At 39.0% G+C, this 23,067-nt stretch overlaps 1 protein-coding gene across 1 annotated transcript in view; it reads right to left on the reverse strand.

The window, feature by feature from the left end:
• Positions 1-5,924: 5,924 nt before the first annotated feature.
• znf385d (zinc finger protein 385D) overlaps positions 5,925-23,067 on the reverse strand; it is a 64,897-nt gene continuing 47,754 nt past the window's right edge. Inside the window, exons 4-7 of the mRNA XM_035673240.1 lie at positions 16,093-16,440; positions 14,583-14,764; positions 10,074-10,175; positions 5,925-7,751 (exon numbers count right to left, since the gene is read on the reverse strand). Of these exons, the coding sequence (XP_035529133.1) occupies positions 7,509-7,751; positions 10,074-10,175; positions 14,583-14,764; positions 16,093-16,440 (875 nt within the window). The 3' untranslated portion in view covers positions 5,925-7,508. The remainder of the gene's footprint in view (positions 7,752-10,073; positions 10,176-14,582; positions 14,765-16,092; positions 16,441-23,067) is intronic.

Here is a 23,067-nt window from a genome sequence, read left to right on the forward strand (position 1 = left end):
GTCAGACAAGTCCTTGAAATTTTTTTTTGGATTGCACTCATACTGTTCATGTACCCGTGTTCTTAGCAGAGTCATTTCAAGAGCCAAAGGCAAGCCAGTGTCTTAGGCTGAGACACTCCTCGAGCTGTGTGTTATTAAAACTCAATCATACTGAGGTAGAAAACTTTACTAGCTGTGTGTTATTAAAACTCAATCATACTGAGGTAGAAAACAGTCTAGTCTAGTCTAGTTCCTAAAAACAAAACAAAAGTTTGGATACAGGGAGACATGGCGCATCAATTTAGTTTGGATTAAAGTATACTAATTCCAATTTGAGGGAACAAGCATCCATTACTGATACTGATATTATTTAATTTAACCTGCACTGAAATGATCAGAACTCGCCAAACACAGGAAACCTAGAAGGAATCCAAAGTTTAAATGTTTTTTTCCAATAGTTCTGTCAGATTTCTTTCTTTCTCTGTTGTGTGTCCTTGCAGTTAAAAACTACATGACCAAAGTTGAACTGGGTGTGCACGTTGGTACTGGATGTTCTCAGACATAATTCGTTTGTTGTGGTGGACCTTGACTGTTGTCATTTCCTGGTCTTGAGGGTGCAGCAGAGTTTTGCAGTTGTTTGTACTCATGAACTTTTAACTTGCAACATGTCCTCTTAAAAAGTTAAGAAACCCTACTCATTCTTTCATTTAAATGGACTATTCTTGTAAACATGATAAACAAACCCCAGTTGAAGTTACCATTTGCCTTGTATATTGTTTACTGTATGTTATAGAGACATTTCTCTGTAATTTTCCGTCAGAAAAACAAGTGTTAATAGTTTTGTTTTTGGGGATTTTGAGGCTTCATCAGCGATGCAAAGTTTGGAAAATCCCTCCAGTGATCACTGCCAAACCAACTGAGAAGGGTGAGTAAGTTTGAAGAGTAACTGAAACTAATTGTACTTTTGTGAGTCAGTAAATTGCACGTATTGTCACTTATTACACTATCTATTGATCCTGTTCCCATTTTAAAGTGTTTATTGTGACATATTATTTGACCTCCCTAGAAAATACAGTAATTCTGTCCACTCCACCCAAAGAAAATCTGTGAGAAATCGGTCGTCTCCTGGGACGCATCACACATGAAACCATGAGGTAATGTAACCCTCCACCTCTGCTTCATATATGGAGGCCTAACAAAGCTGTCATTAAGCTAGCGGCACTAATGGCTCTGAACCACAGCAAGACGTGGGTCATGCAAGTAAAACAGCGTTAGGGAGGTGGACTGTGTTAGGGTTCCTAATGCGTTTCTTTTCATTTCTTAAGCAAACGAGGTGTTATGTTGTATACAGGAACACATTAAATGTCTTTCTCTCTACCAATATACAGTAACTATCAAAACCCTCTCCTCCATGATGCTGACACCTTAAACTTTAAAAAAATTGGCCCAGAATTGGTGACCTTAACATGAAGTAATTTTTGACAAATTCAAAGTGGATTTAAACATTTTTACCACAAATCAGCCATCGCACCGCACAGACACTGCTACTTAGTATATCTATTAAAAATGATTCCATTGTGTGTTTGCGTGAGTGTGGATAAGTAGATTTTATGTGTATGTATTATACCTCTGTGTACTGTATGTGTGTCCTTTAGGTAAGTCTTCAACCTTTTGCTCTAAAACTATTTTGGGCTTCAGTGAGTCACTTAAAAACAAGTTGTTCTGAGATCAACTGATGAGCAAACCTTTAAGTGACTCCTCTGCAAACCTCTCCTCTCGTTAAATCTTGGACTGGAGCCTAAAAGCACTCTGTAAAAACACACAGGACACTAAAACCAGGGTGCTTTTAATGCAGGTGTTCTGTCAAATTCACAAGCGGGACCGTGTTTCAAAAAGATTGCTGCCCGCGAGCAAGGCCTTTTGTAAACCGTGAACGTCCGAATGAAGTTAAAATGTCAAAGCCTTAATGGACTGGAATGTTAATTGCGGCATTTATCATGATGTTGAATCAAAGCTTTTACACGGACGTGAAAACGGGCTGCATGGACCTGCACTGCCCTGCCAGGACTCCTGAGGGCATTGTCAGCGCTGCTCATGTTGAGTATCTGTTACAACATCCTGCCTGAGTGCTGTGGCCTTTAGGGGTTTCTCTTCTCGACCGGCTGTAAATGAAAAATGAAAAACAACTCAATACAACTAATGAAACACAATGAACTTCTTTTCTGTTACAGGTACGGAGGAGCATGGAGTGACAGAGGAATTCGGCCAAAACACACACAGTCCAACTGTGCCTCCAAGTCCACATGGAGGTGAATCTAGCAAATGTATTTTTTTAAAGCTCACTGCTATTAATACTATTTCTGTAATTCTGTGTAACTCACTAAGTTTTATGTGTAAATGTTGTATATCCCATTGGAAATTTAAAAAAGTTATCCGCTGCCAAGTATTTCAAAAACAGATGTCTACGTGCTCTTTAATGTTACTGTGGGCTTGTAAGTTCAGTTCAGGGCTTGTAACTCCGCTAAAAGTCGTAAATCTACCGTGTCAGACTGTGTGTTGTTATTATTTCTTATCGGTTTGAACAGTGCTTGTTGTGATTCACTCACAACAGAGCAGATAATGAGCTGACAATGTGACGCTTTTTATTCCATTGTTCCTCTTTGTACGTCACTGTGTGTACTAAACTTTTTTGATCAGAGGAGCTGGAAATGTCACATAATTATGACTCAAGATCCATGACAACAGACAAAGAATCCTTTTTAACATTTTAGGATCATAATGAGCTGTGTGTTTTGCTTACAGCTTCATCAGGGCTGATGATAATGGGATACAGGTTTTGCCCATTAAAAACTAATGAAATGAAAAAGATTATTTTGCACCAGTTCAGTTTTCCCCAGTTCTATAAATATGTTATAATGATGATGTTTTTCTTCTCCTCCTTCTACAGTTTTCTTGCTGTTTCCAGCACATCTTGACTGGCACACTCATTCTAATATAACAATATAATACCAGCATCACAGCTGCCATTTAAGAAGTGAGAATTATATTTATTTGAACTTACTGCCAGTCACGGTTGTGAGAACCTTATAATTTTAGCCTTAAAATCAGACTGAATTGCCATTTAATTGCACATCATCATTCAGACTGACATCAAGTTCTGTTTGGGAGGGGTTGTTGTTCGCTGACCAATCAGATTTCAAACCGTCTTCAGTTGACACTACGGGAGAAATATGAAATTTTAAAAGTCGTTTCCGCTAGTTACAACATGTTTGTTGTTATTTTTGTGGCAATAGTTCAGTCATAGTTCTGGCTCTGACACAGGAAGATGACGTCCCCACAAACAATCGGCTCAGTTGTTTTTACAACTGAAAAACCAGCCATCAATGAGCACAATAAACCTGTCTGAAACTCTGTAATTATCGGAGGTGTGGGCTGCAGTCGTGTAAGTAAAAATGACACTGAGGTCATGTCTTCCATATTCAGAGGAGTTTACATTCTTACATATGTTGATTATTTTATTAACTGATTGTATTCACAATGTGTTTAAATGACTAATATTAGCATTTTATTCCTGGCAATGTATTTAGACCTTCATGTTGGGAAAGAAAAATGACATAATTATGATTTTATTGCCGCTTTTTCCCCTTTTTTATTATTAGAAAGTTGTTAGTTATTGAATGGGCACTTTAACTATGACCAATGATTTACGATCATTTAGCATTCTGGTAAACATTTTTGGCATTAAGACTGTAAATCCATTAAGAAAAAAACAAGCAAACAAACAAAAATGTTTCTAGCTATGGAGATAAAGAGAAAACAAGTGAGTTTATAAACAAGATAAAAGATTCATTATTCATATTAAGTCTTTCATTCTTCTGGTAAAACTTTGCTAAATCTGCTAAGGAACTGTTAATTGGTCTACCAAGCTCTTAGTTCTTCCCCCCAAAAATCCTTTTTTTGTTAGTTGTGTGGTATTTATAATGTATTAACTATTGCTTTACATTCTATAAAAATATATATATATAAATAAATAAATAAAATACTGGCTGACTAGCATTGTATTGAGGATATCAACGTGATCATGGATGTGAATAAAGTGTGTACACATTTCAGTGTCCACGTTATATTTACTGATCGGTTATTGCATTTTTAAAATGGCTGGATGACAAACACTTTTCTTTTTCATCATTATCATTGTATTGAAACATGCTTCAGCTAAGGTTCGCTTGATTCAGTCTGGTCATCAAAGAAAAACTGAGATTTTCTCTTCTCTGAGTCACACTCAGGCAGGATCCACATTCCAGCTTGGTTGGACAGCCAGCTGTTCACAGCATTTTTCTCGCTGATGGAGGAGTTAGGCAGTGTTTTTCTGCTGATAGCTCTCCTGAACAGCAGATAGAGAGGCTCCGCATCCCACTTACAGATGTTTGTGATCATCGCTCCAGTGAGATTAAATGGAAGAGAGATGGTGGCCAGAGATTCAACTCCCAGAGCAGTGGGCCTGGTCCTCAGGCGACCTGCTGTATTGGTTTTGGACAGTGAGCAGGAGCTTAGGTGGAAAGAAGCTCCCTCATCTGGCTGGACGGCCAGCGCTCATGCGTCAGGGAGTTAGAGGGTAGGTGTGCAACAAACGAACGATGGATGAATCAGCTTTCGGGTTCATGGAAAAGTTCACAGACTGAACAACTGAGTTTAATATGTACCTCATGAGTTATTGTGTTGTGTTGAATTGGGGTCTCTCCAAAATGTCATGAGTTAAGGCGCTCAGATCGGCTTTTGTCAGTGATGTTATTTCCTGAATGGAAGACAGCCATCAGGGCTTAAAGATCAGACATCATGGATGTATTTACGGTGTGTGCGTGTGCATGCATGCGTCAGTGATTTCTTTTATGTACGTGCTGACGTTTGTCTGTCTTTTATTAAAACCACTGTCCGTATTTACCAGAATAGACTCAAATGTGTTACGACAGAAGTTTGTAGCTGCAGAAAAATGCATTCTTCTTTGTTGTCAATGAGTTGTAGATGTGTTTGCTCTGTTTGTCGTTGGCGTATAAGTGTGGTGCACAATGTTGACTTACAGAACAAAGATGAAGTCTTGTTCATAACAGGGAGAGAGCTGACTTTTGTGTTACTTATTGTACAAAACCAAATACACAAACACTCTACACTGACGTCTGCCTATGTCTGATGTTGCTGGGAATGTAGCTTCATTACCATGTACCATGTGTCGAAAACAAATTCCACAGAACGGGGTCAAGGAAGGATAATGCTAATGGTATTCTATATTTCACTGATTGTCAACAAATCCCATTAAAAAGGCCTAAACCAACTAGTATCGTCTGTGAAGCCATCATATTCCTCCCCATTGTTATCCAAAAACTATTAAAAAACACACGATTGAGCCACACTGTTGCACTGGGTGGCATCTTCCATTATGATAAACACACACACACACAGTTATTTATTTTAACTCAATCCCACACATACTGTCCTGCTGCTGTAATTACTCAATAGAGCACTAAATGCATATTAATCCATGACTGAAAACAAGTTCACGTAGCATTTGCTACACAACCACAGTACCCAGCTGTTTTAGGAAATTACTTACATTTAAAAAAATAAGGAAACTATGTATTTGTGACTTTTATATTTAAACCTTCGGTAGGAATGAAGAGGCTTGGAGCTTGGACAAGGTAAGGAAATGTGAGGGAACTTTCGTGTCAGTTGTAGGAAGCATAATCTTTTTTAACTTATGTAAAAGGGTCTCTATCTTGGAATATACTATACTTTGTTATTATTATAATATTATCATATAGGTTTAGGGTTAGGGTTATATTAAATCACAAAGTATTGAGAGACGCAATGATTTTTTTATTTTTTCATGGAATAAGAAAACTTTGAAGTAAAGTGAATATACTACAGTTGTTATAGTCTTACAATGCCTAAATGTTATGCTGTTCGCCATCAGCCGCTGCTGTAATAAAAATGACAGCATTTCTTGCGTTGTTATTCCAAGAGGTCATCTGTGGCTCAGTATCACAGCAGCCTGTTCCCCAAAATGTTTGGTTGAATTTACCCAGACGTATTAAATCTCACACCACTTGTGGACACATCTGCTCTGCTTTCTCATTAAAACATTGTAATTATTGAATAGAATTATCATTTTCCAGCTGGTAAATTTACATCAGGACTATAGATTAGCTTCTGTAAAGCAAACATGTTGTGATACAAACTTCAGAAGCATCATTTTATCATCGGTTAGTTTGAGTTTGGATTTTATATAATGAATGTGAATGTGCATTAGTGAAGCACAATGTTGTGATGAGTGTTGTTATAAATACACATATTGATACAAACACTTGTGTATGAGAGCGGACATCCCTCAGTTCAGATACATATTTTATACACTGATTTCATTTTTCTACCCAAATTATGCACCAGTGTCATTAACTTTCATATCCTGCTCGTAGTTTTTAGTTAACAAAATGCTCTTATTATTACTATTCTCTTATCATTATTACTATACTCTACGCTTTAAGCACTGTACAGCACGATGACGACATGTGATAGCACCCACTGAACTGCACAGGATCACCAGCATTAACAAAGTAGGACTCTTTTTATTTGAAATTGTTCACCTTTTACACACTGACAGTTAATATACACAAGCCTTTGTGGTCCCTCTGGCCCGAGACATGGTCAGTGACAATGTGTGCTGGATATTGAGTAGGATGGCTTATGGTGGATGGGAAGCTCTCTCTCTCCCTCTCTCTCTCTCACAGGCACACACACACACACATCCAAATACACACACCCTGTACATACATGGACAAGCACACGCACACATGCAGAAGTATACACTTGCACACGGATATGCAAGGACAAATACAAAAACACACATTACGACACATACTGTAACAATCTAACACAGTCTAGCCATCTAATGTAGACATCAACAGAGGACGGGCTTAAAGTGCATACAGGAACAGGGCCTTTGCTCGCTCTAATGATCAGTAACAGCCTTTTAAATTATGAGCAACATTAATCCTCCACTAAAGCAATGATCTTAGTGCCACGCTGTATCTTTACAAAAAGCATATCCCTACCGTATTTTTAGCTCAAACTGTGCCTTGCATCACGAAATAATGACACTGCATAGTTCACGGGGTTAGTCTTATACATTATTGCGGTAAAATGTGGGTCCAAGTCTGGGGTCCGGGTATGAGTCATGGGCGGCAGCATGGTACAGAAAGCTTGTTTTACTGTAGCCCAGGTTTTCAGTGGGAATAGAGAAATAAATCCATTGAGAGAACGCACCCAATACTTTGCTGCAGTCCAGTTTAGCTTTAATGTGGGATAATCCATACGAGGAGCGGTGAGACATGTTAAATCACAATACGAAGATGTTCAGTATCCCGGATGCATAAAAAGGAGTACAGATGCTGACACGACTCCTTGACCTGTTCTGGGTGAAGCACATGGTTTGGTCCTTGACAGGAGGCGGTGCAGGGCCGCCCAGGTCAAACAGGTCAATAAGGGGCAAATAGGACTTGTGGGTGGGAGGTCCTGACAGGCCCAGGGGCCGGGCGGAGCAGTGCAGCGGGGAGGGTCTGTGTCTGGAAGAGGGCAGGGGTCGGGGCGTGGTTAGTGGCGTGGTTCGTGCGGTGTGTAAAACTGTTGTTGATGGCTGCTGCCACCGCTGCCAGGTGGGCGGGTATGATCTGCGCAGTCAGAGACTGACACTGACGGTCTTTAACCAGGGACAACTTTATCTGGTAGGGAAAGACAAAATACAGTTAATACAGTCTGCATGTACACATAAAGTCAATAAAAAAAAGACTTTCTCCAAAATGTTACTCTGAGAAATATAAATATATATATTTCCTATAAGTCCCATTTTCATTTAACAAAATAAGCCACAAATGTTATGTCATTTAAACACAAGCTGTTACAAAGGAAATTTGCCAAAATAAAAGTGCATTTTAAATTATGGACTCTCTGATGAAAGTAAATAAGATTGCAAATATAACTAGACATTTTCAACCTTCGTTAGCAATATTTAGTGCTATGGACGCAAGCTCAATACTAAACCCTAATCTTTAGTGCTAAAATGAAAGTTAATCAATTTTGATAATCAAACAATCACTGAAGCCATTTATTCAGAAACAACACAAAACAATCCTGTTTGTAGCTTCTCAAATATGAGGACTTTCTGCTTTTCTCTATTTTAAATCATTGTAAATTAAATATCTCTGTATTTTGGACTGAAACAGGAAGACGTCACACTGTGCTCTGGGATTTTACGACTTCCTGACATTTTATCATCTTTGTCAATGGAGTTTATCGGTTTGATTGAATGTTTCTTGTTTCCAATCCTGGAGGCGACATGGTGGTATCACAAACAAGATTTAACTTGTAAATTAGATCATTTACAAGAAACAGAGCACAGAGCACAGAGAGAGCTGGGGCTAGAGAGCTTTACAGGGAATCAAACAGGTGCCAGAAATCAGCTGCTAATTGCAGAAATTATTCAACCAGAACTTAGTGGGAAACAGCAACAGATATGTCAACCCCAAGTAATTGTTCAGTGCCTGAAACTAATTTACCTTTTACCTACATTTGGGGATTTCGGTTTCTTTGGGGCGCTGTCATTGTCTCAAACATGAAAATCGCACATTGAATCACTGAATTCTGTTTTATCTTATTTTTTATATCTGTCAATTTTTTTTTGTCAGTATGTTTGCACATTAAAAATGAATTAATGAATTAAGAATTAATTTTAGAGAGAGTAGGCGTTATGTAGGGTTTTTTTTATTTTGAAATAAAAAAAAGAGAGAATAAAATGAAAGAAAGGAACAACAGCAAGATAAGCGGACAAAAAACGCCCAACCTCAAAAAAGCAGCCTAATAGGGTGAAAAGGTCACTAAAGTTATCTGGCTTAATCTTCTGTATCAGTAATGGAAAAGCTACGGTCTCACAGCACCGGGATGGCAGCCGTTGTCATGGGTTATCAATCACTGACTCAGGCATCGTAACCCTATGGGAAGCATTCTTTACTCTCCGCTCATCAAAGCTCCTCTCCGTTAACTCAGTCAATGATGGGTTTCAGAAAAAGTCATTTCCCCCACACTGGTAACCCCTGTGCTTCGTCTCGGCAAACAGTGGGTGTGATGAATGCTGTTTTCTGAGATTTTCTGTACGATGGAAAGTCAGGCTCTCCTTTATCTTTCTCACATTTTATCCACATGACTCCTTCGAGCATCCTAACATCACGTTATGTGGCAGTCAAAAAAAAACTTTTAATATTTGTTTTAACTCTCCTGGAGTGCAAGAAGGCCGGGGTTTGCCACATAGGACAGTGAGTACCAGAAAGTTAAACAAGCACCTCAGGAAAGTATTTTAAAAGTTATTTCGGTACACTTCACTTATTCTGTGGTTTGTCAACTTGCCTGACACTAATCTGAACTGCCTTGATGCAGAAGACCACACGCAGAGGTACTCCAAATAAGTTAAAACTGACATTTACAATTACCTATAAATAGTGTTCAACCCCAACCATGCATTCTGCCTGTAGCTTGCTGGCTCAGAAGAGACTTGATAGATGCCATTTTCTGTCTATAAAATATCAAGTTTTCAAATTAAATCACGCTGTTCGCTGCCATGGATTTTTAATAAAAGCCAGGTAACAGGTGAACCAGTTATGAGAGTTGACATTTAATTGAATAGGGTGCCGTCAAGTGAATTGAATGTGCCTTATCAAGTAACAGACCTCTAGCACTTTAGAAGGATTTGTTGCTTAAAGGCAAGAAATTCTGAATGCAGTTTTGTCCAAAATTCTCTCCCATGCAAACAGTACAAGAAAGAACAGCACATATTGGGTTTAGGCAAAGACCTATGCTTTTTTTATTTGATCTGCAAACTGCAGAAACAGGACGTGGCTGGAATAGGAGAATGACAATGGACACAATAACTGTCTCTGAGGGGTTGATACGTCTGTCTCCTAAGACGCTATTAGAACTGAGTCACAGTGATTGTTGTCTTGACACCAGGGTGTTTGTTGCTGATAAGATGACTGAGGCATGCAGTGACTCACCGGCTGCTTGGTCTGGCCTTTCTGCGGTTTGCTGTAGGGGCTGTATTTAGGTTTGGCTGGTTTACCTGCTGCTCGGTCTTTATGGCGCCGGCTGCTGATGTGCTGGAAAGGAGACAGAAGACAAGCTTCAGAGATTGATCATGAGTCACACTGAAGGTTTCAGCGTGTCTCCCCTACTGTGGTTAAAGCTGTAAAATCCAAATGTGCTTTTTCAAATTAAAAATAATAATGAATAAACATTTGTGACTTTATATACATGCCTAATATTCAGTAATTTTTTACAAATCTTCATGATATTTACTAACTAATACAGTTTGTTGTTGCTGTGGCCAGAGGTTAGTTTGACTGTGGCTACCAAGGCAAGCCAGGAAAGTCACGTCACAAAAATTTAAGGAAGGAAGTAAAGGTTATTTCAGACATCAAGCGTCTATCACCGCTGCCTCTGATGTTTTCAATGGAAACACGACGACAGCTGCGCCTTCAATGTAGGTGGCGGCGTCAAGGAGAAATAGGCAGGGACTTATGAAAATGAACAGCTATTTGGAGCTTTTATGATGGCTGGAGTTGTTTTCCCCCAAATAGCCATGGCTTCCTGTGTAACCATGGCGACCACACAAAAGTAAAAAAACAATGCAAAAGCTAATCTTACTGGGAAGCATAAATTTCACACCTCTCCCACCAGCAGTGGACAAACGGTATAAACCAATCAGCAAAATACATTAAAATCAAAACGGTTCATCCTTTAGGAAGCATGAATGTTTTCAGAAAGTCTTGTTGTGGCCTGATAGTAGGGGCCAGAGGATAGATCACAGAGTCACCAAAAACCAGAGGATTTATCTGGGGGATCATGAATACCGACAGCAAATGTAATGATTCGGTTTTCATGATAGCTTGTCAGACAAATAAACTGCTGAAGGGGAAGGTTTCATGGCAATCTGCTGAAATATACTACTGCACCTTTCTCTGAACAAGAGCCATTCCAGAGAAAAAACTGTGAAAATTGTCATTGTTTTTTTTATATATACTACAGCTGTGATACTGTATAGATGCCAGTTACCTCAGCCTCAGGCTAGATGCCATTTCAGGGTAGATAGCTTATCATGGGTTGAGGTGGAACTCTGACCAACATAAAAGGGGGAGGGCAGGACTAAAAATACACCTCCTGTCTCAAAGCGAAAAGTATTACAGCTTTAAAGGTTTCATTGTAATGTGAGCCACCCATGGTGAAAATGACTACAGTTCTGGCCCTGCAAGGTGCAGTGCAAAAAGCATTTACCAAATCAGACATTATGTTCCCATGTTAAACACAGAATGTCCTGTTAAGTTATTAAGGTTTTCTGATGTTAAAAAGACCAGATAAACCCAGTGGATTTGAGTAAACAAGGAAGAATCTGGAATGAAATATACAAAAAATACACTGTACTGTGCAAAAAAAAAAAAAGCCAATAAATAATTCACACTTTGACAACCAACAAAAGGCAGATCTTTTTGCTGCGTCTAAATTTCACAAGTCCTTGCAGTGGGTTTAACAATCACATATTCCTCTGGTTTCCAGCCATAACTGAAATTTGTCATGCTGGATTCTTTTCACAGAGAATCGCCGCTGTTCAGAAGTACTCAGTGAAAGTCCCTGCATGAAAAATTCATACAAAGCCTGTCTATTTTCAGTGAGAAAGCTCAAGGTTAGCTCAGACAAAACTGAGTGGTTTTCAAGTATTGTAGATGAAATTCCCCCCATGACAGAATGATCAGCAGCTACAAGAAAAGAGGATTTGTGGAGTGCCCCAAAGCAACAACCAAGATACACATTCCTGGGCAGAGCTTTAAGCCAAGACACACACAGGAAAATATCACAAAGAGATCAGATTATTGTCAGCTTTCCTTAGTAACCTCATTTCCTTAACATCATATAAACTAGAAACCCTTTTCATTATTTGAGGAGGGGGATTAGGAGGAACTCGGTTGGCTTTCTTTCTGCAGGAGAAACCTAATTTCTTGGCCACGTATCGCATATGCTTAACCAGATTTCAAGAGTGGGGGACAGGGAACACTTTGCTGTGACAGCAGCACGGCAGGATGAAAAAGGAAATTTCATTACTACTAGCGGTGCATCATTGTATCCTCCAAAAAAATGTATCTTAAATGCAGCAACAATAAAAAAATCTAACACTGAAGTAAATTAGTGTCTAGGTTTTCACAGATGGACAGCAAACTATTTGTAACATTCAGACACATGCACACAGTAATTTGTCTGCTTCCTCACTATAGTCAGCCTCAGTGTGTCATCAATCAAAAAGCATAAAAAAAAAGGAGGGAATAAATCACTAATACGCTTCAAATATGCTACCGTTGTTTTAAAAATATGGCTGGGGATGTGGGAGGAATCTGATTACTGAGCAGCTGCAGGTAAATGTAAGTTTTAACCAGGTCACTACATGCGCATGTGTTTTACAGTCTTAACCTTAATTTCTCCTAGGTAGTCTGGTGTGCATGTAAACAGTGAAATATTTATTTGTCCGGAAATTGTTTGTTTGGTTTCAAAAGTGTGGTTGTGCTCTAATTTATGAGTTTCTTCCATATCCTCTTCTTCCTCGTGATTTAACAACACAGGTGGGCGAGGTTGGGGTGGAGGCCAACGGTCCTCTTCAGCACCTTTTTCACAGGAGACATTTTGACATGTCACAGCAGGAGTCTCGGTGTAAATAATACAATCAATGCTGGCTGAATTTCATTTAGCTGCTTTGGTTTCAGGGTCTTGGTTTTACCGCTCGCCAGAAAGAAGCCGTAATTTTCCTACGACAATAACTTAAAATGTTTACTGTCATAAAAGCCAGTCAGTCTGTCTTCGCCGCATTCTGCCTCCCTGTGACTTTAAAGGAATAGTTTGAACTTGAGTTTTATGTGCTGGACAATTTTCCTGAGAGTTGGAAAAAAGCGCTGCACACTCTGGCTTCACATGCGTTCTTTTATTTAGCTGATGACATTTTGGCCCTCTCGCTTTCTTCAAGATCAACAATCATAGCAGGAGAAAGGCACTAGTGTTTTATATAAGTTAAACATCTGATTGTGATTAGACGATCACATTCCACCTTTAGGGTGAGTAAAAAACTCCTTCAGTAAATCCGAATGTTAAACAGTAACAGGAGCTAAAGCCAATCAGATTACTTCAAACTAAATGACCATGTCTCATTTAAATTACATATACAATTGTTAAAAATACATTTTGAATAGATGTCTAATATATACACACATATCCCTTTATCCTCTCTTCACTCCTCCCTTCCTATTCACTTGTTTCCTACCTCTCCCAGTCTCCCTCTGCCCAGCCTTCAGCACGTCCTCCCAGACCACCCTAACAGAAGACATCTTCTTCCACCTACTTCCCTCCATATCGTTACCATCAAAACCTCCCTGAGTTTCCATTAAGCCTTTAAATAAAATAGTGTTGTGGTGTGGTCCTTGCTAGTGAAATAGAGGTTTATTCCAGAAAACACCTCAAGTCATAATCTGTATTCAGTCCATGAGGTGACAGGGCTCTCAGATGGTGAATCCAATACTGCTCCCTCCTGGAAAGTAAAACCTCCACATTGCGTCCTCTTAGGGGGAAAGTGATACCTTCTCAATCCCAATATATCTTAGAGAGGAAACAGGATGATTGAGTTCAACAAAATGTGCCGCTACTGGATAATTCTTGTTTTTGCATCTAATGGTACTTCTGTGTTCAGCAATACGAGTTTTCAGTGCTCTGCTGGTCTTTCAAACATATGGTTTCTCACAAGGGCAAGTTGTTGTCGTTAATTGCTGCTAATTATCCTATCCTAATGGTGATTGTCTAACCACCATCAGATGTGTAACTAGGGTGTGGTCTCTGTAAAATACCAGCACCTTTGTCTTACTACGATTGTTGATCTTGAAGAAGGTCGGAGAACCGAAATGTCATCAGATAAAAAAAGAGAAATGCTTTTCCAACTCTAAAATCTTCTTCCAGTGATCAGCAACTCACGACAACTCTTTGTGTGTATGTTACTTTTCTATATTATATATAATTTCCTGGCCAGACAAAGTGAATTTAGATATGAGTGGTATCAGTGTTCTCATCTAACTTCATGGCAATAATGTGAATAAGCTTATTTAACAAAATGTTGACTGTTCCTTCAAAGGATAAATGATAACGAAATAAAACTGTCAGACTGTCAGATAATGATGAATAGTAGTAATATATTCCTTTTTGGTACATTGATATTTAGACTGCAACATAATGAATCTATGTACCCCAGTAAAATCCAGTACAATGCCATGAGAGCATAATTAGCCATTTGATATTCCAGTCCATCTGTATCTATGTCTTTTCTTCAATGACTGTCTCTTTTGCTTGCATTTATTTTTTAAAAGCTTCCATTGAACGTGCTTCGTGTCCAGGAAAGTTAGGAAGAAATTTTATTTTGTTTAATAAAATGTTTAGTTCATCAGTGTTTGAGAGTTTTCAAAGTCTGTCTCTGTCCCTCTCACCTGTTTTAGCTGCGTCTCTGAGTTGACATGCACATCACACGTCTCACAGTAAAACGTTTTGTTCTGCAGGCCCGTTGATGATTTGGTGGTTGTAGCCAGTTTGCTTTTGACTCCCGGTCGGGGGAAAGACTTGATGGAGCCCACGCCAGTCCTGGCCTCGAGCATCGTCTTGTGCTTCGTGCCTGCAGGTTTAAACAGGTAGCAGCGTGGTCAGTACATGAACTTCACCCTACACATTCTGCCTGAGGGAAAGATGAGATCCAAGGTTCATGTCTGTTATCTGTCTTTGGATCTCAGAAATATGAGGGTCGGTGTGAAAAGGTCGACTTGTAAATCTTCCTAAAAGTCCCTGATCAAAGCTGAGAAACCTGTTAAACTCTTTCATGCAAAAGTTACACATTTGACCTGAGTTGTGTTTTTCAGGAGTGAATGGATTATTAAAAATTCAAAAATGTTTGACTCAGACCACCATAACCAATACATAAGCCTGCTAGCAAATTCAAATTAAAGTTTTTTTTGTTTGTTCATTTTTTTTGGCAAAGTTGGCCTCTGGCTCCCTCTCAGGGAACTGCTCTCCTCTAATTTACTGTACACTTTAGACATGTCCAGAACTTTAGGATTGGTAGAGTAATATTTTGCTAAAGAAGCAATTTCAAGACTCTGGAAAACATAATTCGTTGGCTTTTCCTTCACTGAAAGGAATGTTCTGGCTATTACAACAGCTGAAAGGATGGTGCCGAGACATTGTACGAAAAGATGATCATCCACTTATCAAGAATTCCTTACAACAATGGTTCAGCTGGTTATGAAAGGGTCACATACTCTCTGTGGAACAACCGTGGGCCTCTTTCACTACCTGGCTATCTGTAACGTCGAGGCCACTTGCGTGATGCAGTGATGACTGATGTGGAAGATCTGCCATGGGGCCCCCCTGCTGATAGAAGTTTATTTGACTTGTTCTCTTGTTCAAACTTCCAATAAGATGTTCATAATGAAAAATGATAGTTTCAGGCAAAAGCAGTGGGACATTCCTGTGCAGAGGTAGATGACTTAGCAAACGGTCATATCCGCACTGTGTGTGTGTGTGTGTGAGTGTGTGAATGGGGTATTTGTTTGATACATTGATTCAGAGCACAATCTTTGTTTGCGAAAGCAAGGATATCTCACAATATGTGATTCGATAATGGGTTGCTCTGGAAACCACCAACAAACACATAGAGATTTGGGTTTTTTGGTTTTTTTTATAGGCCTGACTTTTTATTGTTGAGGACAGCCAACAACAAAGATGACAAAGACTTCAACATTGATTATCAGTGACTTTGTAACAACCCAGCAGATAACAAACAATGAAATAATCGATTCAGCTAAAAATATATATTTCAGTACTGTTGTTGGTGTGTCTTTTTTGTGGCACTTGCATGACCATAATAAATCCATGGTGTTTTAAGAAAACACAGGTAGGAACTTTTTTTCATCTTCTGTACAAATACTTCCCTAAAACGTCCCTTACCGCTATTGTGAGCCTCCAGCTGTGATGCCGAGTTGACCGCCACTTTGCACAGCGAGCAGTACAAAAGACGTCGCGCCTTCTCCTCCTCTGTTTCCGCGTCTGTTTCCGCCTCGGGTTCAGCCTCAGGCTCCGGGTCTGGGGTTTCTGAGGGTGAGACGAGCTCTGACGGCCTCTCGTCCCCTCCAGCAGCTGAGGTAGTCTCTGGGGCTGTGGCTGCCGTGGTGCTCGGGACTATCGGTGAGGCCACAGGTGCCAGTGTTGGCAGTGTAAGGGTCATCAAGGATGCCAACGGTTGTGCCAGTCGGAGCACAGGGGACAGCGGTAGGGGTGCTGCTCCAGGAACAGCATCTGCAGAGAGAAAATAGATGATTTGTTTTGAATCATATGGCTCCATCCATCATCCATCCATCATTTACGGACAAGGATGTTTTATTCATGTGCAAACAACAGGTGGCTGAACATGTTCAGACTTCAGAGAATCATTCCTATTTTTTATTTTTTTTATTTAAAGATATGAGATGAAGTATCAACATACAAAATATGAAGTAGACTGTGAAAGTTGAGATATGGGAAACATACTAACAAAACAAAAATGCAGGCCAATTATAGTTAAATCTGAGTGCAGTTAGAAGAGGGGTTTTGTGAGGTTGCACATGTTGGTGTATGCATAAGTGAACATTGTATTTTAACAGTTTGAAGAAGATCAAAAGATAGGTCTATGCAATATAAATGAGTAAACACTGATCCTGGATTTAACATTTCTTGCAGAAGAAATATGATATTTGATATAATGTTGTCAAGTTGCACTGCTTGACAACAGAGTTATTTCCACAGTAATCCTGAGAGCACTGCAACTTACAAAAGAAAAACCAAAAGCAAATGAAGAAAACATGTTCACCAACTTCACAACAAATGCAGTGAGAAAACACAACCAAGTCGCACAGAACACAACAGAAATTAGTTACAAAAGTTTCAAGGGGGCATAAGTATAAAGTCTCAAGCAACAGCAATTAAACTCGTCTGCTAGCACAAGCAGCAATGCTCTTAGGGAAATGCCCCCACAACAGAACATATGAATGAATGCGCTAATAGACACACAAAACATACTGCTTGTGACAATATGCAGGGTTGAATATTTTGAATTAACTGTCATGTTTAAGTCTGTGTATTCTGTTATTCTTATATATCTCTTTATAGACATTATAAAAGACTGCAAACTATGTAGTACTGAATTGTGGAGTTTGACTGTTTTTCTCTCTTTTGGGTTCAGGATTTTTTAAATTGTCATATTCGAGTTATTACAACCGTTTTGTTACTGTGTTTTGTTATTTGCCACAGACTTTGCTAGCTAGCTAAAGTATGCTGTCAACATCCCGCAAATGCATCGTTCCTGGAAGATTTTATTTATTTATTTTATTTACGAAGAATGATGCTCTGAAGAACTACGTTGATGTATGTAATGTAACTGACTGAAGAAAGACCTCTGTGGCTGTAGACATTTCATACTGTGGCATTTAGACTTTTAGAAATTATATATTTTTTGGTTTTCATGTAATTTATTTATTTAAATAGATTTTCTGTTTGCAATTCTTTTTCATTTTTCAGGTTTTGAATCTATTACAAGGATATTTTAAGCTTAAGAGAATATTTATGCTCAACAGAAATTGACTCAATTTATTTTTTTTTGCTTCTAGACTCTCATTTCATAATTCAATTTATTGCCATATACCCCAGTCAACAGTGCACGCCTTTCGAGAGTAAAAAATAAGTAGTTAAATAAAAACGAGGAATGATCACACAGGGTAGACCAGTTTATTAGGTTGAAACTTAAGAAAGTAAAATTAAATTAAATTGATAGACCAACACAGTCAAAACAAGAAGCAGACCAGTCCAAACTGGAATCACACTCAACTTTCTAGACCAGACACAAGTATATAATTATTCAATGTAGATTTGAAGCAAAACACAAAAAGAAAAGCTGATAAAAATGGTAAATACTGACTTTTATATTTGATGCAACTCAGTTTAATCAGGTCGGATGTAATTCATGTGTTTTCTTTAATAAAGTTAGTTAAACTCTTCTTTTGTTTTTGGCTTTTTCATGTTGACTATACTCAATATGTAGTTATACAGCTACAGCATATTAATGAGTTTTCCCAACTCAAAATACCAAGAAGTTCACTAAACTTACAAAAAGTGGTTGCTTCATTTATTTTCAGTTACATCTAAGTAGTTCTTACAGTGTTAAAACACCTTTACAAGTTCATAAGGTAAGTTATTCAAGAGATAATTGATTATATGCCATGACATACATATAAAATAAATATATATATAATGCATTTGAGATAGACAGCTCTGCAATCAGACCTCCAATCCAATGTCGAGAGATCACATTAACATGTACAAATAGCTGCTGTGTTCTGAAAGAAATGTCTGATATTTTATGAATAAATACAGCAGTGGATCAATATATCTGACTTATAAAACAACACAGGTCAGTGTATGGAATACAGAGGACTGCTGCCACATTTACGAAAATGAAATTTTGCCTTAGCAGCGCAACCTGATCGATGCCAATGCCTCTGAGTTCTCCGCACTCCGGTGTCACAAAATGAAGATCAGCCAGCCAGGAGAGCAAATCAATAGTGAATTATGTCATGCTATTTTTGAGAGCCATTATATATGGTCCTTATTTATCCCAGTGGAGGTGTTGGCGATTCGCGCCGCAAAACTGCTCCAAGTTACATTGTCACCGGGCTCCCTTCTGCCAAAGGTTAAGAAATACATCAGAGGTTGAAAGAGCGGGTATGTTTCTGTTATGGTGAAAGAAGTACAGACATCCGATAAACAAGAAGAATCAGAAAGAGCTTCTGGTGAAAGCTGTCTATTTATTCAAGCTGAGGTATTAAATGACATCCAGGGACTGCAGCTTACTGACACTCACCATGAAAGCTTGTGCTAAATGCTTCAAATGTATGTTAATGTATGCAATGTGGGTTTTTCTGTTAGTATTTCAGTGTTTGTGAGCATCCAATCCATTAACCTTTAAAATTGGTTTGAGGCACATTTTATACTTGTTGTAATACTCTCCTCTCTTACAGTTGACTGACTCCAACTATGAAATTTGCTGCACTTGCATGAAGCTCGCTGTATGCTCTGAATGCAGATCTTTAAAGTACGTGAACAGGAGCAGGTGGTAGACAAATGAACAAAAACAGGACATCTGCATTGAAATAAAGTCAGAGAAAGCTTTAAGAGGGTTTGTTCGACTGACAAAATCCCAAAACATACATCACAATCCTTCCGCAGGATTGGTGACATATACATAAGCCTGCACATAGTGGAGCCTTAAAGTCTTATGACTATAGGCCTGATAACGATAAAAAATCTGTTAATGGAGTATCAGCTGGTGTTCATGGCAAGTACAAACATGTTTTAAGACCCCTAATATTTGATTAATAAAGTCAGAAAGATATGTACTTCGGTATTATTTTACACCTGAATAATAGGGTTTATTATTAAAGACAGCAAATTTACCAGTAAATTAGTCTGTCAATGCATTGGTCCGGCCCACACTTGTTTTATCATTTGTGCTGACTGCATTTACACAGCAAGTCTGTCTGCTCTGAATCAGCAACAAAAGTACAACCAATAGCCAAAACAGTCACCACCCATGACTCTACTTCTCATGACTGCACAAACCAACATATTTGTTATCTTCTGCTTTGTCAAGATACTCCATCCGAGCATTTTCTGCTGCTTTATCATGTCTGAGCCACAGTGGCAGCAAAACAGCCCGTAGCCACATCCTCCAGGAGATCCTGAGGTAGCCCCAGGCCAGACAGGATATATAATCCCTCTCGTGGTCATCCCAGGGGTCTTAGACATGTCTGGAGTAACCTCCACAAGGAGGTGTACTAGAGGTATCCTAAACAGAGGCCTGAACCATCTAAATTGGCTCATCTTAAACCTTTTAACGTGGGGAAGCAACAGTTAAATTCTGCTCTCCTTCTGGCTAGTTCCTCAACTTATCTCTAACAAACATACATCAAAAGTGCAAGTTCGGCATTGCACAGAGCAAGGCCATTGTGCTCTCTCAGGCAGCTGCACGGGTCATAGCAACACGCACTACACCAATTTTCCAACAGGTTGGGCAGCAAAAAATCAACTAACCAACTCTGACCTGCACATTCTGATTCCAATGGGATTGTGCCATTGTTAGAGAAATAAGTTGGCAAATTCAACATTCTGTGTCTCTAGTCTCCAATTGACTTCAGCAAAAAGGTTCAAGGTGGCAGAAAATATGAGAGAGGATGGAATATTAATAACAAATTATTAGTTTTTTTAACGCCTGGTCCTAAAGGGCTGTAAAGGTAAGTCTATCCACTCTCTGAGGGAAACTCATTTTGGCTGCTTGAACCCACGATCCAGTTTTTCAGGAATTACCCAAAGCTCATAACCATAGGTGAGGGTTGGAACATAGATTGACAGTTAAATCGAGAACTTCCCCTTTACCACAACACTCCAGTACAGCATTCACATTACTGCAGATACAACACCAATCCGTCTGTCTTCGTCACTTGGGACAGTGGCTCACTGTTAAGATACTGCTTTACAAACAGCCACAAAGAAAGCCACGGGGAAATTTAAATGTAGGCCTTTGTTAAGATTATAAAGTGTGGTCAATGAAACTACATTCAGGTGCTGTGATGTTTCTCTTTTCACTCTGTCAGTGTTGCTGCTGCAGTTCTTTTATGCCATTCACAGACTGCCTGACATCACATGACCAGGTGACCTTAAGCAAGGGCGTCTATTGATTACTACTGCCAGAAGAGGATTGAGCGTTCAGTTTGGTGCACCTATGACTGACTGTCCTCTAACTGTATCTGTGTGTTTTCAGTAGACACTGCAGATGCTTGTTGACTGATGTAAAGAAGAACATCTGGTATGAAAAAGCCATTATTCCAGGCTGTTACACTCAATACCGTGACTGGAACATTTATTTAAAGGCTGTGGACTCAGCTATGAAAGGAGGACCAGTGACTTCACTTATTAGTTGTGCGCAATTTATGTTCTGTTTAATATGAGTTGAGGTTGAATACGCTGCAGGCAAGAGCCAGAAAATCTACCCAGTTCCTCCAGTCTGCATACTCAACACCGCCATGCTTTAACCGAGATTCACAGTATCACAGTAATCTGAATTTAAACAAAGAAGACATTATCACTCTTATTACAATAATATATGTTGGTTTGAAACATATTGATGTTCATAAAACAGATTTTAGGCTAAAGCAATACAACTTTTTAGGTATGTTGACAATCATCAGTTTTGACCATAATGAACGGCCATGAACGTCCACAGTGTAACTTTACATTACGATGTTCCATCAAGACAAAGACATTACCACAAGAACAATAATTAATCTGTGAACTATTTTGAAGTGTATGACCTTGTCACTCCTGATGAATAATGTTTATGCCACGAGCTGAGCGGCAGCGACCTCTTTGCTCCCTGCAATTAACGACAGCCTACTCCCAGTCGGCTCCGGTGTGCCAGGCATCAAAACAACCTGAAATCACAGCGATTAACTCACTCGGTCTCGCCGTGCTCACCAGCGACCAAAAAGCTGCCATCACACCTGCTTCTCTGGGCAGCTTTTCAATGGCACGGTCACCAGACTGAGTGTGGTTCCAGGAAAAGTGCAAGTAAAGCTTTGGTGTTTGTGTGACCCAGTGAGTTTTTGCCTGTGAGTCGTCATTTGACTGCTTTCAACTGACGTTTTTACCATAAGTGAGCTAAAATAAATGCGCCATGAGAATACCTTATGTAGTAATAAGAGGTCATTTGTTTGGGATTATTTTTTGGTGCCTCATTGCCATTGCTGTGTCGTTTTACTCTGCTCAACGTCACATACTGCTTTTGGTTTCTTTTTGTGGATGGCCCTATTTATTTATTGTCTTTCATTAAACAACAGAATTTTAACCACGTGTTTTTCGAACAGCAAATACAACAACCTTTATGAAATGCTTTATATTCAGCCAATAGTTCAGCAGAGTAAATTGCTCAGGTGCTATTATTAAGGAATGCGTCAACATTTTGGCAGTCTGCTTGAAATGTGAAGATCGATATCAATTTCGTCTTTATAAATTCAATAGAGAGATGGCCCCATGATTTATTTAGCCTAACTTGGCACAAAGACTGGCATTACAGTTAGCCTCCAAAAGAGGAAGAGTACACCTTTTATGTTGCTTATTGAGCATGAAAGCATTTATTTTCTTACCCTTGAAATAGTAATTTGACATCTTATGGTTATCTCAGCTCCAGTTTTCTGACCTTTTAAGAGCATCTCACAGTCTGCTCAGTTTGTTAAATGTGAGTTTGTTAAAACCAGTCAACAATACATGAAAACATCACGCAGGTGTCAAAAATGTACAAAGCTGGCAACAATGAGGCCAAGATGCATTTTACACAGCTCTGTGCCTAGCTCTTGGTTATATGTACTCCCCTAATATCTCCATTTATATTTCTAAATGAGTTAAAAAAAATTGAAATTGTATATTTTTTTGCTTTTCTTTCTTGCCCAAAGCTAGATGAGAAGATTGACACCATTGTCATACCAGTGTGCAAAGTACGGAGCTGGAAACCGGAAGAGATTAGCTTAGTTTAGCATAAGACTGCAAGAAGGGGGAAACAGCACCCTCAAAAGTTCAAAAATACACACATAACATTTTACATTTCTACTCTTACTAGTCAACTATAGAAATGTCATAAGCATATTTTTTACCTTTGGACAAAACCAAGCTAGCTGCTTTCCCTGTTTCCAGTCTTTATGCTAAGCTAGGCACACAGACGGGCAGTGTTATTGATCTTCTCATCCAACCATCCCTTTGAATGACATATAAACAAAGTTTTGGAGTTGTAAGAAGAGACACAGCAATGATTTTCTTGTTGCTAGGCTTAACAAGCTACCTTTT

This window comes from Morone saxatilis, unplaced genomic scaffold, assembly GCF_004916995.1.
Source record: "Morone saxatilis isolate NCDOM2014 unplaced genomic scaffold, NCSU_SB_2.0 Contig24, whole genome shotgun sequence".
Lineage (NCBI taxonomy): Eukaryota > Metazoa > Chordata > Actinopteri > Moronidae > Morone > Morone saxatilis.